This window comes from Mustela lutreola, chromosome 7 (assembly GCF_030435805.1).
Source record: "Mustela lutreola isolate mMusLut2 chromosome 7, mMusLut2.pri, whole genome shotgun sequence".
NCBI classification, from domain to species: Eukaryota; Metazoa; Chordata; class Mammalia; order Carnivora; family Mustelidae; genus Mustela; species Mustela lutreola.
The window spans coordinates 37952869-37968564 of NC_081296.1; the positions used below are offsets into that span (position 1 = coordinate 37952869).

Consider the following 15696-nt stretch of genomic DNA (forward strand, 5'->3'; position numbering starts at 1 on the left):
CTAAGTAACACACTTCGAAATAACCTATGGGTAAATAAGATAAAAGAGAAATTAGAAGTATTTTGAACTGAATATAATTCACTATCTTAATAAACTAAAAAGTAAAACCATATAATCACCTCAATAGTGAGAAATATACAGAAAAAGACTTTGACACAAACCAACATCCACTCCTTATTTACAAACTCAGCAAACCAGGAATAGAAGGAACTTCCTTGAGCTGATGAAGGGCATCTATGAAAAACCTACAGTGAGCAGGAAAAATGGAAAGCTTTCTAAGATAAAGAATAAGACAATAATGTTAGCTCTTACCACTCCTATCAACATTATCCTGGAGGTTCTAACTTTTGTAATCAGGAAAGAAGAAGAAATAAAAGAATGAATTAAAACAGGCTTAAATTCAGACAACATGATCATTTATGTAGAAAATCTAATTGATTTTCTTAGAATAAAACTAAATTTATACAAACTAGAAAAAAACAATTAGAGTTTGAAATTTTAAAAATATCAACATTTATAACAGCATCAAAAATATGAAATATTTAGGGATTGACAAAAAAGTGAAAAAGATCTGCACACTGAAAATTGACAGAAATTTAAAAACACATAAATATATGGAGAAAGATATTTTGTTCATGGATAGGAACATTTAGTATTGGCAAGATAGTGAGGCAGGCAGAATAATGGTCCCTCAAAGATTTCCATGTCCTAATCCCTGGAACACGTGGATATATCTTACATGGCAAAGGAAACTTTGCAGAGGTAATTCAGGTTAAAGATCTTGAGATGGGAGAGTAGCCTGGATTATCCAGGTAAGCCCAGTATAATCACAAGGTTCTTACAAGGGAAAGAGGGAAGCAGAAGAATCAGAGTAGGAAATCTGACTGCTTTAAAGATGGATGGTATTAGTACAAGGCTAGGAATTCAAGCAGCCTCTAGAGGTTGGAACAGGCAGAAACATACTCTCCTAGAGCCTCCAGAAGGAAAGAATCCCTACTGACACCTTGATTTTAGCCTTACTAAGATGTATTTCAGGCTTCTGACTGCAGAACTATAAGCTATAAGTCTGAGTTGTTTTAAGCCACTAAGTTTGTAGCAATTTGTTAACAGCAGCAACAATCAAAATTCTAAATTCTTCTGTAGAGATTAAAGACACCACATATCAAGCATTTCAGTCAGCTAACATTAATAAAGAACCCACTATATAGTGATTTATTTTATAAATATTTGAGAAAGGAGAAAAATAAAACATAGAAAGGAATGTCCCTGACCTTGAGCTTCATTCATTCAACAAATATTTATTAAGCACCTACTAGACTCCAAGCATTTTTTAGATGGGAAACATAACTGAACAAAATTATTAGCTGCCCTCATGGAACTAATGGGGGATGGGATGCAGGGCAAGCGTACAGTAAAGACTACAGTAAACAAATATAATTAGTGGCATTCTAAGGGTGGGATGTTGAGAGCAGTGAACCCTGGTTCAGGCAATAAGGGAATGCTGTGTCAAGAATTTATATACAATAGTCAAACAGACTAACAAACAATCTGATTTTTACTACCACCATGTGCCCACAATTTTAACCAATGTCACTGATGAACTACCCCTCCCTGAAAAAGTCTTTTTTTGGTCTTAGTTCTAAACAACCACTATAGTTACTAAGTTTGAATAAAACATATATAAGCTTCAAATTATCGGACTTTTAGTATTTATTCTTTAATAAACTTTGCTTTTCACACATTCGTTTGGGAAATTCCTAATTATAATGTTGGCCCACATATATTGCACACTTAACCACATACATCTTTTTCAAGAATAGCTCACAAAGATTTGACATACTTCAAGTTTGCTCAATGCAAAATTCTTGTCTCCAACCCCTTCTTAGGACAAAGTTCACTTCAAGCCTGCAGTACTACATTCTACATTTCAACTAGATTCAAAACAAACAATGATAGCATAGGGATTATAAACGCAAACAGATTGGAGTTACTCCAATGCTGTCATTTGTCCAATGCTGGGACCTGTTGGTATTTATATTTGAGTTCCAAATTTTATTTATTTTTAAAAAGATTTTATTTATTTATTTGAGAGACAGAGAAAGCATAAGAGGGAGGTCAGAGGGCGAAGCAGACTCCCCTTGGAGCTGGAATCCCAATTTGAGACTTGACTCTGGGACTCCGGGATCATGACCTAAGCCGAAGGTAGTTGCTTAACCAACTGAGCCACCCAGGTGGCCTGTGTTTAAAATTTTAAATTTTAATTTTAATTTTAAAATTTAAACTTAAATGAGACAAGAGTGCAAGCACAAGATGGAACATTTTTGTTTAAATGCAAATTTTAGTTCACACTCAAAATATTTTGCTAAACTTGAACAGTATTCTTAACATTATTTTAAAATTATTTAATGTTTCAAACTAAAGAACAAAAAAAGGAAATAAAACAGTAATTTTATCATTAGTTGCCTAAACTGTACCGTTGAGAGATTCAGGTTTTTTAATCACTTGTTAGTTTGTGGGTGATTAATTACATAAAATATCAGCCTCTAAGCAAAGAATCAAGGTTCAGAAGTTAACAAGATGTAAAAACAATTAGCTAAAGAGTTGTGCTTTTTTCCTGTCTTGTAGTGTGTATTTCCCTTTTCTTATTTATTTTACTGCCATGATTATAATAATGAAGCTCAATAAAAGAGTTTACTATCTATATAATAAATGAACGATTTCATTTGTGGAAATTTTATGAAAATAATGTCATCATTTAGGCAGTAGAGTGCTAAAAAGTTATCCATTCTGGATGTCAAATGCTCTAGGCACACCATTTAACATAATAAGTAAATAAGTAATAAGTAAACATAATTAGTAAATTATCTAGTATATAGGAAAGTACAGAAGGTAGGGAAACAATAAAGCAGGGTAAGGGGAACAGGAGTATAAAGACAAGGCATGAAAATTACAATATAAATAGGGTGGTCAGGGTAGACATACTGAGAAGGTGAGGCTTGAGCAAAGACTTGAAGGCATTAGAGAGTTAACCAGATATCTGGGAATTCAATACTTTCTATTTTTCAGGTATTTGTTGCAATCCTTTACCTAAAAGATTTTTATAGTATATTCATACACTCTGAAAATACCTAATTAGAGATTTCCAAGGAGGTTAGGAAAAATGGTAGTTTGTATCCTTGCAGTCTTCCTTTCCCAAATCCAAACCAAATACCAACTACCTCTCCTTGAGAAGTTACTAAAAATCAGCATCCAAATGGGCCAGAAGGAGGGGTTGAGGTCTTAGAATTCAGATATAAAGAGGTGGCATACTTTCGCCACCCCCAAGAGTAAGGAGGCCCTCCTCTGAGCAAAGAACCCTAGGACAAAGATAGGAATGTCCCAGTTCTTGGGAAAGAATCTTACCAGTAGAAACTGTAGACAACCTCCCCCCACCGGCCAACCAAGAAAAAGAGCAGTACCAGCCTGTGTATTCTGAAATTCCTACTGGTCTCCCAGCCTCTAAGAAGTCACAATGGAGATGGACAACTTACTGAGCTGAGTCCCTCCTACCCCTTTAAGAAGGCCCAGAAGCTAAGACTCATATACTTCCCAACATTTACCAGTTAAGATATATATTCACTGTTGAACTTGAGCCACAAGGGTAAAAAGAAGTGTAAGTTAGACAAAGGAAAATAACAATATACCTAGTAGGCTAAAGTAATGAAGAACAAACAGAAAACCCAGAATAGGTGGCTCCTGGTGGAACAAAACTGTCAAAGGAGATGGACAACAACCTCAATTACAACACATACACATATAAATATCACACGTACATACATATATATACACATACATAATTACAATATATATAATTAAGAATATTTAAGCAGAGCCTTAGAGCTAAATTATGCCTCATAAAAACTAAGGAAAAAACTCAATAGCTTAACTGAAGAATTGGATGGACACTGTTGAAACCAAATTAATGGTCTGAAAAAGCAAGTAGAAGATTTAGAAACACAGAGCAAAACTACAAAGAGGAAGAACTCATGTGCGTAAGATAAGGTAATGTGGAACAAAGGATCAAATGCAGAACAAGTGTTAATGATAACAGCTAAAGTGGAGGGGTAGAAAGAGACGGAGGAGACACAATGATTCAACAAACAGGAATTATCCCATGATTGCAGAAAGGCATGAGATACAAGGGATTCAAGTTCCAGGCACTGATGGTGGGGCTAGGGAAACACACTAGATACAACCCAATAAAAATTTTGAATTGAAAGGATAGAAGAAGACCTTAAAAGCTACCAGTCTTAAAAATAAAAAAGTCACTCTCCAGCACAAGAGGATTCTAAAAAAAAACTTTTTCAGTGGTAAATGAAGGAAAATAATTAAACATATATCATACCTCTCCTATACAAACCAATGACCATGTAAACACTAGCCGACATGAAGAACTTTTTCTTCTATAAAGAATATGAAATATTTTTATGTTCCAAATAATAAATGAAGAAAAAAATGATAAAATTAGGATATCACCTTTTGCAACTCCTAATTAATGGCTCTAGAGCTCTAGGCTCTAGCTGCAACATCACGAAGAGAAATAAACAGGTACTACATACTTCCAACAGGAAGAAAACCAACCCCCTTTAAGTACCTTTGCCATAAAAAACAAAATTTAAAAAACCCAACCTGAACATGACCTCACTTCTAGCTTCAACTAGCAATTCACAAGAATTAGGGAGGCCCAAGGATCAGATCAACTGTACCACAAAGAAGCAGTCAGCAAAATCCACAGTCAGAAACTGTAGAACCTGTTTGTTTGTTTGTTTGTTTCAACAAATTGCAAGGAAGGGAGAAAGGTGAGTCAGGGAAACAGATCAAAGAAAACGTAAAGACTAAGAGATATATCAATCATAATGGATGAAAGAGAATGATTGAAAGAGAATTATGACACTTAAGTGAACACTGAATATTTGATAATATTAAGGAACTTTTTAGGACAAAAGTGGTATTATGATTTCTTTTAAAGTCCCTACCTTTTAGAGATAACTGAAATCATTGATAAAATGATATGATATCAGAGATTTCCTTCAAAATAACACAATGGACGTGGATAGGATACAGATGAAACCAGACTAGTCATGAGCTGATGACTGTTGAAGCTGATGACACATACATGTGGACTTACTGCATTATTTTATGCATCTTTGATTATGTTTTAATTTCTTTAAAACAAAAAGTTTTACAAGAGGCTTCCATTTTCGTTGTTGACTAGGTCTAAGCTTGATTAAGTGAAGGTATTCAGCTTACTGCAAAGGACAAGGATACTACACGCACTGCCCTAACTCTACAAATTCCAAATGTCATAATGCCTAATATAATCTAGGCATTTGAGAAAAAAAATCACTGACTTCCGGTTCTTGGGAAATATTTTTAATGAGTGATGATTTAGCATTTTACTGGAATGTTCACATTGGCACAATATGGAAAGCTCAAAGAAAAATGTTATCTCTAATGACCAAGTCATCACAGAAAAAGATACTAATTTTAAAGTGTCAGCGAAAACATTTATCATATTTGTATCTTCTCTTCTTTCCAGTTCCTAACCTAAATGTGGCTTAAGATTTAGGTCATAAAATAAAGTATGTATGGTATTGGCATAAAAACAGACACACAGACCAATGGAACAGAACAGAGAACCCAGAAATAAACCCATGCATATCTAGTCAACTAATTGACATGGGAGCCAAGAATACTCAATGGAAAAAAGTCTCTTCAATAAACAGTGTTGGGAAAACTGGATATTCACATGCAAAAAAATGAAACTAGTGCCCCATCTTACATTACTCACAAGAATTAACTCAAAAGGATTGAAGAAAAATGCAGGACCTGAAACTATAAAACTTCTAGAGGAAAACACAGGGGAAAAGCTCTTTGATACTAGTCTAGGTAATGATTTTTTTGGATATGACACTTAAGGTACAAGCAACAAAAGCAAAAATAAATAAGTGGACTCTATCAAACTAACAAGCTCCTGCACAGCAAAGAAAGGATTAATAAAATGACAGGACAACCACAGAATGGGAGAAAATATTTGCAAACCACATATCTAACAAGGGATTAACAACCAAAATATATAAGCAACTCATATAACTCAATAGCAAAAAAAGCAAATAATCCAATTTTTTAATGGACAAAGGACCTGAAAAGACATTTTCCCAAAGATGTTCAAAAGGTACATGTTATGGTACTCAATATCACTAATCCTCAAGGAAATATAAATGAAAATCACGAGCTATTACCTCACATGTGCTAGAATGGCTGTTATCAAAAAGACAAGAGGTAACACATTTTGGCAAGGATATGAAGAAAAAGGAACACTTGTATGCTGTTGGTGAGAACATAAATTGGTCCAACCACAAAGAAAAACATCATAGGCATTCCTCGAAAAACAAAAATTAAAGAAATACCACATGATCCAGCAAATCCACTTCTAGGGATAGATCTGAAGGAAATGAAATCGCTATCTTGAAGAGATACATGAACCTCCTTGTTCACTGCCACACTGTTTGTAATAGCCAAGACTTGGAAATGAAAGACTAAAGATAATTTGAGATATATATACACATGATAGAGTATTATTTATCCATAAAAAGAAGGAAATCCTGCCATTTGTGACAATGTAGATGGATCTTGAAGGCATTATACTAAGTGAAATAAGCCAGACACAGAAAGACAAATACTGGATGATCTTACCTACATGTGAAACCTAAAAAAACCCCAAAGTCACAGAAACAGAGAATGGATTGGTGGAGAACAGAGGTGGGCGGGCAAAATACCTGAACTTGATCAAAAGGTACAAGATTCCACTTATAAGTTCTGGGGATGTTAATATACAATATAATGACCATAGCTAACGATACTATATTGAATATTTGGAAATTGCTGAGGATAGTTCTTTAAAGTTCTTATCACTAGAGCACCTGGATGGTTCAGTCCACTCAGGTCTTGATCTCAGGGTCTTGGGATCCAACCTCCCCTTGCCTCTATGAAGAGCTCCATTTTCAGAGGGTGGTCTGCTTGTCCCTCCCTCTCTGCCCCTCCCCCTGCTCATGTTCTCTCTCTCAAATAAATACATAAAAAGTGTTTTTTTAAAAAAGTTCTTACCACAAGGAAAAAAATTTGTGACTATGTAAGGTTATGGATATTAACTAAACTTACTGTGGTAGTCATTTCACAAATATACATATTTGAAATCATTATGTCATACAACTAAAACTTAATCTTGTAGGTCAATTATATCGCAATAAAATGGGGTGAAAAAGATTTAAATCAACCTGACCTCTATTGTGGTATTTCAACATCAATATGATAGGACACACTGAAATACAGAACTTGCCTATATTACAACTTGGCTTTTCAGGCACAGCTTATACATGATTAAATCAGAGTCTCCTAATATTTTACCTGCATATATTTGGGCAAGACTGTACTATAACACTAATCTAAAGTTTAAAAAAAAAAAAGAAAGAAAAGGGGGTGACTGTGTGGCTCAGTCAGTTAAGTGACTGATTCTTGATTTCAGCTCAGGTTATAATCTCATGGGCTGCTGTACAGAGCCCCATATTGGGCTCTTTGCTGGGGATGGAGACTGCTTAAGATTCTCTCTCTCCCCAACTCCCTCTGTCCCATTCCCCCGTCTCCCTTTGTCCCACACTCCCATCTCCCTCTCTAAAAAACTAAAATAAAAAATAAAGTTAAACAGAAAAAAGTTAAATATATGAAAATACAGAAAAGTATTTCAAATGTATTTCTATCTTAGATGAAAGGTTAAAATAGTGTTACTCTTCAGATGTGACAGATTATGTACTCAATTAAGGGTCCCCCCCCCCCCGCTTTTAAGACCCCTCAGAAAGTATCACAGCTCTCTATATATATTGGCCCTAAGGGATTTATGCATCACAAAATATGAAAAACATGGAAGACTGTTAAGTAGGCTATCAGCTGTTTCCCTCTTGGTAACTAAAGTGACTCATAAATTATTTCAACAAACTAGTAGAAGATATATGCTAATGAAAGTGATTCTGCTATATACCCATTACCAAACTGTAAAATTCATTATTTTGTTTCTGTTGTTTCATAGAAAGGCTAAGTGTTAACAGCAACAAGAATAAACAATTACAAGTGCATAATACTCAGACAAAAAAAAAAAAGCAAAAATAAAAACCCCACAAGTAATGTATACATCTATGGCCATATTGTAGTTATGCACTAAATAACAGGATATTTTGGTTATTGGTATTATTAGAAAATGCCCTTGAGGGTGCCTGGGTGGCTCAGTTGGTTAAACATCTGCTTTCAGCTCAGGTCATGATCCCAAGGCCCTGGGATGGACCCCTGCATCAGGCTCCCTGCTCAGAAGGGAGTCTGCTTCTCCCTCTCCCCATTCCCCTCCCCCTGCTTATGTTCTCTCACTCACTCACTCTCTCTCAAATAAATAAATGAAATCTAAAAAAAAAAGAAAAGAAAAGAAAGAAAGTGCCCTTGAGTTCTAGCCAGGGACCCCAGAATAAGCCTTCATTTCTTGGCAGTCTCCAGAGTCAGAAGAGAAAAGTATGTGGCAGACTTCTAGCTGTTCTCCAATGCTGGGTTTTAGCTGGACACATGATCTTGAGGAATAGAGACTACATATGCCAGCTGTTTATGAAGTTAGGATGGGGCCACAGCTCTACGTTCTGGCCACTGTGCTGTAAGGGGTACATCATGTGGCAGCTTATGGGGAATCTTCCGTAAGAGACAGCAGGTATATATCCTTTTGTTACTTCTTGATCCCTTCCTCCACCAGGCTGTCTAGATATCATTTCTGTCTTGGACTATTAGACCATGGCCAGGCGTGGCAGAGGAAAAAACGGAAAGCTCCTCAATTCCTGACACTGTGGAGTGTCATACCAGCCCTGCACTTTTATATGGAGAATAATAAACTTTCACCTTATATAATCCGCTGTTATTTTATATTTTCTGTTACTCAGAGTCAATATCAATTGTAATTAATACATAATATAACCTGCTAACTCTTCAGAAAAAATAAGCTGCATGAAAAATAACTCTCAAGGAGACTCCTACATCTACAAAAGAGAAAATACCACTGTAGGAAGCGTACAGCACAGTGAGGACTGGCTTGAGGAAAACAGGGTTTTAGAATTAGTTCTACTTCCTATGTAAACCTTTGGCAAGCCAGTTAGCCTAGGCAGGCCTCAGCTTCTATAAAATGGTAGTAAGACAGATCTAAAGAGTAGTGACAATTAAATTGGAAGAGGCTGACAAAAATACAAATTGTAAGAGTATCAGTATTACTTTGTCAATTATTCCCTCTTCCCCACCTTCCCTTCAGAATTGGGGCGTGAGGATGGCCCGCAGTACATAAATTAGTTATAACTAGAGTATCACCCCCAGAGATTCTAATTCAATAGGTCCAGTGCAGGAACCATGAAACTGCATTTTCAACAAGCACCCCAGGAGACTGTTGAAAGCAATCAGCCCATTACACCTTGAGAAACACTGCTCTATGATCAGGCCCTCTACATGTTCTTACAGGGTCCTTGTGAAAGCACAAGAACAGTTCCATAGCCTCTCCAGTGCCTAACTATATGCTAAGTAGCCAGTAGACAATTTAATAACATTTTGTTGAACTGATGAACTGACATGGAAAATGACAAAACAGAACTCAACCAAATGATCCACTATGGACTTCCATTTCTGGCCAACAAAGTAATAGGGACCAAATATACCCTCCTGCCTCAACAACTAAAAAACAGAACAAATTAGAAGAAACAACAGTTTTCAAGACACTGGATACCAGGTAATGAAAACCATGATTCCTGAGCTATAATGGAAAACAAAGGAGGTGAGTCTTACAACTGCCCTAGATTACTTCTTGGAGAAAGTCTCCAGGCCAAAGCACTGAGAGGAGGAGCCCAGGCAGAACAGGGTGAGGCTTCCCTGAGTTAAGGGGCTAGAGATGTGAGTCCAGGGAGGACATTGTGGCTACAGTTCACAGGACAGAATACCAGAGAGAAAACTCCCAAACCTGCAGAGATTCCTCAGCTCTTCTACATATACATATGTGAGGCAGGGCAAAGAACCACTTGGAAAGCTTTAAGGGAACAATCCCAAGACCTCACATAGGGCAGGGAATAGTGCCTGTTCTCATCAGCTAGGGTGAAAACCCTCATAATTTACAGAGCATTGGGTAGAACAACCTGAAGAGTTTTGCCTCAGGAGTGAGAAAAAAATTAGCCCTAGGTCAAATGCTGCTCTGGTCCCACCTGACAAAGCTTAAAAGCAAGACTTGAAAGGATCAAACTGTTTCCAGATAACTTATCCCAGAAAATTCAAGAATATTTATAGGAATACAAAAATATCCTGCATCCAACAGGGCAAAATTCACATCAGTCACCAATTAAAAATTACCAGACATGTAAAGAAGAACTACTATTTCACGATTTTAAAAATCATTTTCTTGGGGTTTTACTGAATCTTAAATTTTCCTTAAAAACAAACAAACAAACAACCTGTCATTTTTATCATTTGCACTCTGTGTTAATCTCAAAATCCCTCATCTACATAACTGAAATGCTATTCTGTATATGAAATGTTAACGCTTCAGAGGCAAACAGCATAGTGGTTAAAAGCACACCATTTAGAGGCAGTTAAACCAGACTCTGAATAAATTCTTTATTCTTAACTTATCCCAGTGTTCCTGGGCAAGCCACTGCACCCGAGTGTTAGTTTACCTATCTATAAAATGGTATGATATTTGCTCCATAGGACTTCTGTCAGAAATAAATCAAAGTGGGGCACCTGGGTGGCTCAGTGGGTTAAAGCCTCTGCCTTTGGCTCAGGTCATGATCTCAGAGTCCTGGGATAGAGCCCCGCATCGGGCTCTCTGCTCCGTGGGGAGCCTGCTTCCTCCCGTGTCTCTCTCTCACTCTGTCTGCCTCTCTGCCTATCTGTGATCTCTGTCTGTTGAGTAAATAAATAAAATCTTTAAAAAAAAGAAAGAAAGAAATCAAAGTAAACACCTTAATAAATAGTAACTATCATGCCATAATTATCACATTATCATGAGGAAAGTTTAGAAAAGTTAGTACACACTCAAACATTCACTGAGGAACAAGCAATCATATGCTACATATTAAGTATTAATATGCAGGCACTAAGAATACAAGGAAGAAAAGGACACTGTTGAGAGGACCTGAAGTATATCTTATGTTGAATCTGCATTTAGAAGTTCACCTCCTTCATATTCTATTTCTTAATTTCTAAGTAGGGCAATTATTTTAAGTTCCTCCTATAAAAATTAAAGGTTGATTTTTTTTTTCCCTTTGAAAGGAAAAAATAAGAAATTGTCAGGTTCAACCAATTAGGGCATGTCTAAGAAATCCTGGAATCTGAAAAACATGGTAAAACTTTAAGAGCAACCTACAATTTAACATCACCTTTCAAAATTATTCTCAAATTAGTAAGCTAAATTATATTCAGATGTAAAATACACAAAATGGACCAATCTGTTATTATGATAATCTTTTCAGAAAGGCTTGGGCGAAGAGCAGATGTAAGGAATTAAAACCAAGTTCAAGTTTGTATTTCATTTGCTCATTCCACTTAAATGACAGATGGCTTAAATATTAACCCTATTAACAAGACATTTGCATATTCATTATGAATCTGATTGCCTTACTTCATAACTCCATGAATTCATTTTATTAATTTTACTGTATGGCTGCCCATTTCATGCGAGGTCTTCTAAACCCTTGCCTCTCCAGTGTGGTCCTAGAACCAGCAGCATCAGCATCACCTGGGAACTTGCTGGAACTAAAGAATTTTATTCCTCATACTTGACCTACTGAGTCAGAATTTGCATTAAAAAAGAATCCCCATGTGATTTCTGTGCACAATGAAGTCTGAGTAGCATAGTTCTAAATGTTGATTTTTTTTCACACTTTTTTTACAGTATTATAAAAAGCTTATTTGCTTCCAAACTGTTGATTAACTTATCTCCAGAGAGTTACTTTTCATAATAATTCAATTCAGACAAATAAATCAAATAGATATACATATATTAGATGTTCTGTATATAATATTTGTCTCAGATTTGACCTCCCCTCTCAACCAGGATTTCAAGTCTTAGAAGACTTGTTGTACTATCCATATTTTCTCTTGAGTCAACATTTTTGTGGCCCCTAGCATGCGACCATTGTGACAAATCTCTGTAATTAAATAACTATACAGAAAAATACCAGATCAGTTCTTGCTATACCTTCAGAAAAAAATAAAAATAAAAAAACTCAAAGTAGTTTAAACCAAGGTTCAACTTGAAAGTTCCCTAGGAAAAAAACGACCAGAATGACTCAATCCTCCACAATAATATATTTTTATGCTTTACCTAACACATTTTTTACTGCAGGTACCACATATTTTTAAAATCAGAAATTCACATGGGACTTAGTACAGTTCTTTAGATGGCTCATCTTTTATTATTACTATTGCACAATAGTCACAGTGCACATAAAATAGAACAAATCTTGTTTTCTCTTTCGTTTTTCCAAAAAGAAAAATGACAGACCTAGGCTGAAACTGATCACAGCAGGTAGGATGCTTCAGCACAGATTCAAAGGAAGGTACAAATGTTCCGTTTTCAAAAGCACTGCAAAAGCCAACTTCATCTCTTGTCACTGTAGCTGTGGCTTTATGCCAAACATTTGAAAACTGTTGAAAAGTGCCATTCCTCATAAGCAATTATGAAAAGCTTTGCAAAAAGAAGGGAAAAATAACTGTAATAACAATGAACTCCTTACAACAGCCAAATGTCCATGGCCTCTGGTTGCAGGATAAGAATCCAAGAGTTACCTATAGGCATATGAGCCAATGCACACAATACAGAAGCCTTAGGAGAAAGGGTTTGAAGGGGTGTTAAGAGAAGGTGTGAAGGAAAGTGTTGGGCAGTCTCCGAATTTACATATTCTTCAAACTTCCCTGGTTGGTTTTTTTTTTTTATAAAACACAATAATAGATCAGTCATCTTTCAATTTAACTTTATTCATCCTTTTTTGTGTTTGCAGCCTATATAATTTCTCTGGATATAACATTCTATAAGAACATAAAGAGGCACTGAATGCTTTTTTTAATGATTCTAGATATACTGATTTCAAGCTTTAAGTGGTGCCCTACATCTAATATTTGAGGATTTGGTGAACAGTTCATTATGCCCCATATCTACTCTCATCCACAGCCAAGCCTCTCAGAAGAATTGTCTAGGCATGGTGACTCTGCTCACTCACCTACCAGTCACCCAACAGCCCATCTCATCTGGCTTCCACCATTTCACTCCACTGAAAATTCCCTTGGTAAATATTGTAAGGATCTTCATGTTGCCAAATCCAATGGACACCCCTTAGCCATCATTTTTTTCTCCACTCTGCAGCATCGTTCAACAAAGTTCACTGTTCTCTCCCTCTTAAAATAACTTTCTGTAGCTTTGATACTTTCTCCCGGACCCCCCCCCCCAATCCCTGTCCCCTGTCAATCTTCTTTAGGGACTCTGTCCCCTCTACCTAACCTTCAAATGTTGGGCCATCTTGGGACTCGGTCCTGAAATCTCATGTAATCTCATAACTATAAATTCCACCTTCATGCTGATGACACATTCATCTCCAGCCCATATCTTTCTTCTACACCAGTATACCCAACTACCTCAACATCTCTACTTGAATGCTTCAAACACATTTAAACTCAATACATCCAAAACTGAAGGCTTGAATCTTTCTTTCACTGTTCCTCCTCCAGGGCTTTCCATTCCTCAAACATCCACCCAGTTGCTCCTGCTAGAAGCTCAGAAGTCCTTTACTCCCACCACCTATATCCTATCAACCTCCATGTGCTGTCATTTTGGCCTCCAAAATATAGTTTTAATATGTCCCATTTCTCTATCCCTACTGCCATCCTCTCCAAAGCAGTCCCACTCTAGTCAAAGCCATTATCATCATTTGCCTGCAACAACAGCATTCTAAGGGATCTTCCTGAATCTTCTCATATTCCCCTTCAACTCTGTCTTCAGACTTCAGCCAGAGTGATCTTTCCGATACAAAAATTCTTCTACTTAAAACCTTCAGTGGCTTCCAACTAGCTTTAGGATAATGTTCACAAGGCACCTGTCTCTCTACCTTATGCTCTCACTCTATTTGTTCTCTAAGTACCAGCCTTATTCTTTTCCTCTATACATTACACGTGCTGAGGTTTTCCAGGTGTAAGACCTTTGCATATGCTGCAAAGGCTATCTGAAGTATTTGTTCTAATTTACTCTTCTACCCAAATCACACTAACATATGCATGCACGGGCATAATTCAAAACTTCAGGGTCCACAACCAACAGTGAAAGCTGACCAAAAGGAACTGAATGACTAGCAACTCCTGGCATTAAAACATACCACCACTACAACAACAACAACAAAATAGTCACAGCAAACGCTTCTATAATTTTACCAGGACTGTTTGAAGTAATTTACATATATTAACTTATTCACGGCTCACAAGGATGCTATGAAGGGGATACTATTATTATCTCCATTTTGAGGTAAGTTAAATAAGGTAAAAAGAGGACCGACAACTCAACCAAGGTCAGAGAAACTCAGCAGCAAAGCAAGGATTCAAATTTAGTAGTTTTTCTGTGGGGTGCTTGACCGCCCCTGGCATAACTTGGTCATGGGCTACTCAACCCTTCCTTCCACATAAGGGTATGGAACTGGTTTAAATAATTAGGAAGTTATTTGGATAATACCGTGTCCCCCACTAGGCTGAAAACAAAATTGAGGGTAGGGACCATTACTATCTTGTGCACTGACATATCGCCAGCCCCTGAATCAAGTCTCTCACACACAACTACCGCTCGTTCATCTGTTTAACATAGGACTACTGCCTTGCGTAATTATCTTGAGAATGTACTGGTTCCAATTATGAGATTACATACAGACGTTTCCCGTTAGCTCCTGGCTAGCCAGTCGTGCCAGTCCCGCGGTGTCCCCTCCTCCTGCCTGGGCGGCAGACTAGGCCCAGTGTGGCTACTGGCCCCGGTCTTCCCTCTCTTCCCAGGAGTGGAGCACGCGCGGCCTTTCCTGCCCACAGGCCTCACCTTCCATGTGGGGGAAGACGCTGCCCCAACGTCCTGACCAAGCCCAGGCGGCTCTCCGGTACCCGAGGGCATGAAGCGGCCATAGCGCTGCAGAGGCCACTGGGTTGCACCTCCTCCTGGGAACGCTAGGCCTGCGGGCTCTTTTCCCGCCTCCGCCATGTCCGGCTTCCGGACGTGCGCAGCGAGCGGGCCCATGCCAATCCGCACAGCCAACCAATCAGGAAGCGAGATGGCCCAAGGCCCACCTTCCTCGCAAGTGGAAGCCAATGGGCAGGCCCCAAGACACGTGCAGGGGGCTGCTGGGATTGTGGACGTCACTTGGGACCTCGTGCGCCTTCTCCTGCTGATGGGAAAAGTGGAGATAGTAACTTCCACCTGGAAGTGAGGCTGTGACGCTTGTAGATAGATGGTGGTGGGCCTCGCCTCTGCTATCCTGAGGCCCTCGGGAGCTCAAGTCACGGTCCAGCCGGTCCAAACGCTCTGACTGGGACATTTCTGAAAACTAACTTCTGCGCGCTGGGACTAGGCCG

At 37.8% G+C, this 15696-nt stretch overlaps 1 protein-coding gene across 3 annotated transcripts in view; it reads right to left on the reverse strand.

Moving 5' to 3' along the window:
• The window catches only part of REC114 (REC114 meiotic recombination protein), a 104436-nt gene extending 89072 nt beyond the window's left edge, over positions 1-15364 (reverse strand). For all 3 annotated transcript variants that reach the window (XM_059180442.1, XM_059180441.1, XM_059180440.1), the window contains exon 1: positions 15167-15364. In XM_059180442.1, coding sequence (XP_059036425.1) covers positions 15167-15361 — 195 coding nt within the window. In that variant the 5' untranslated portion in view covers positions 15362-15364. The remainder of the gene's footprint in view (positions 1-15166) is intronic.
• Positions 15365-15696: the final 332 nt, after the last annotated feature.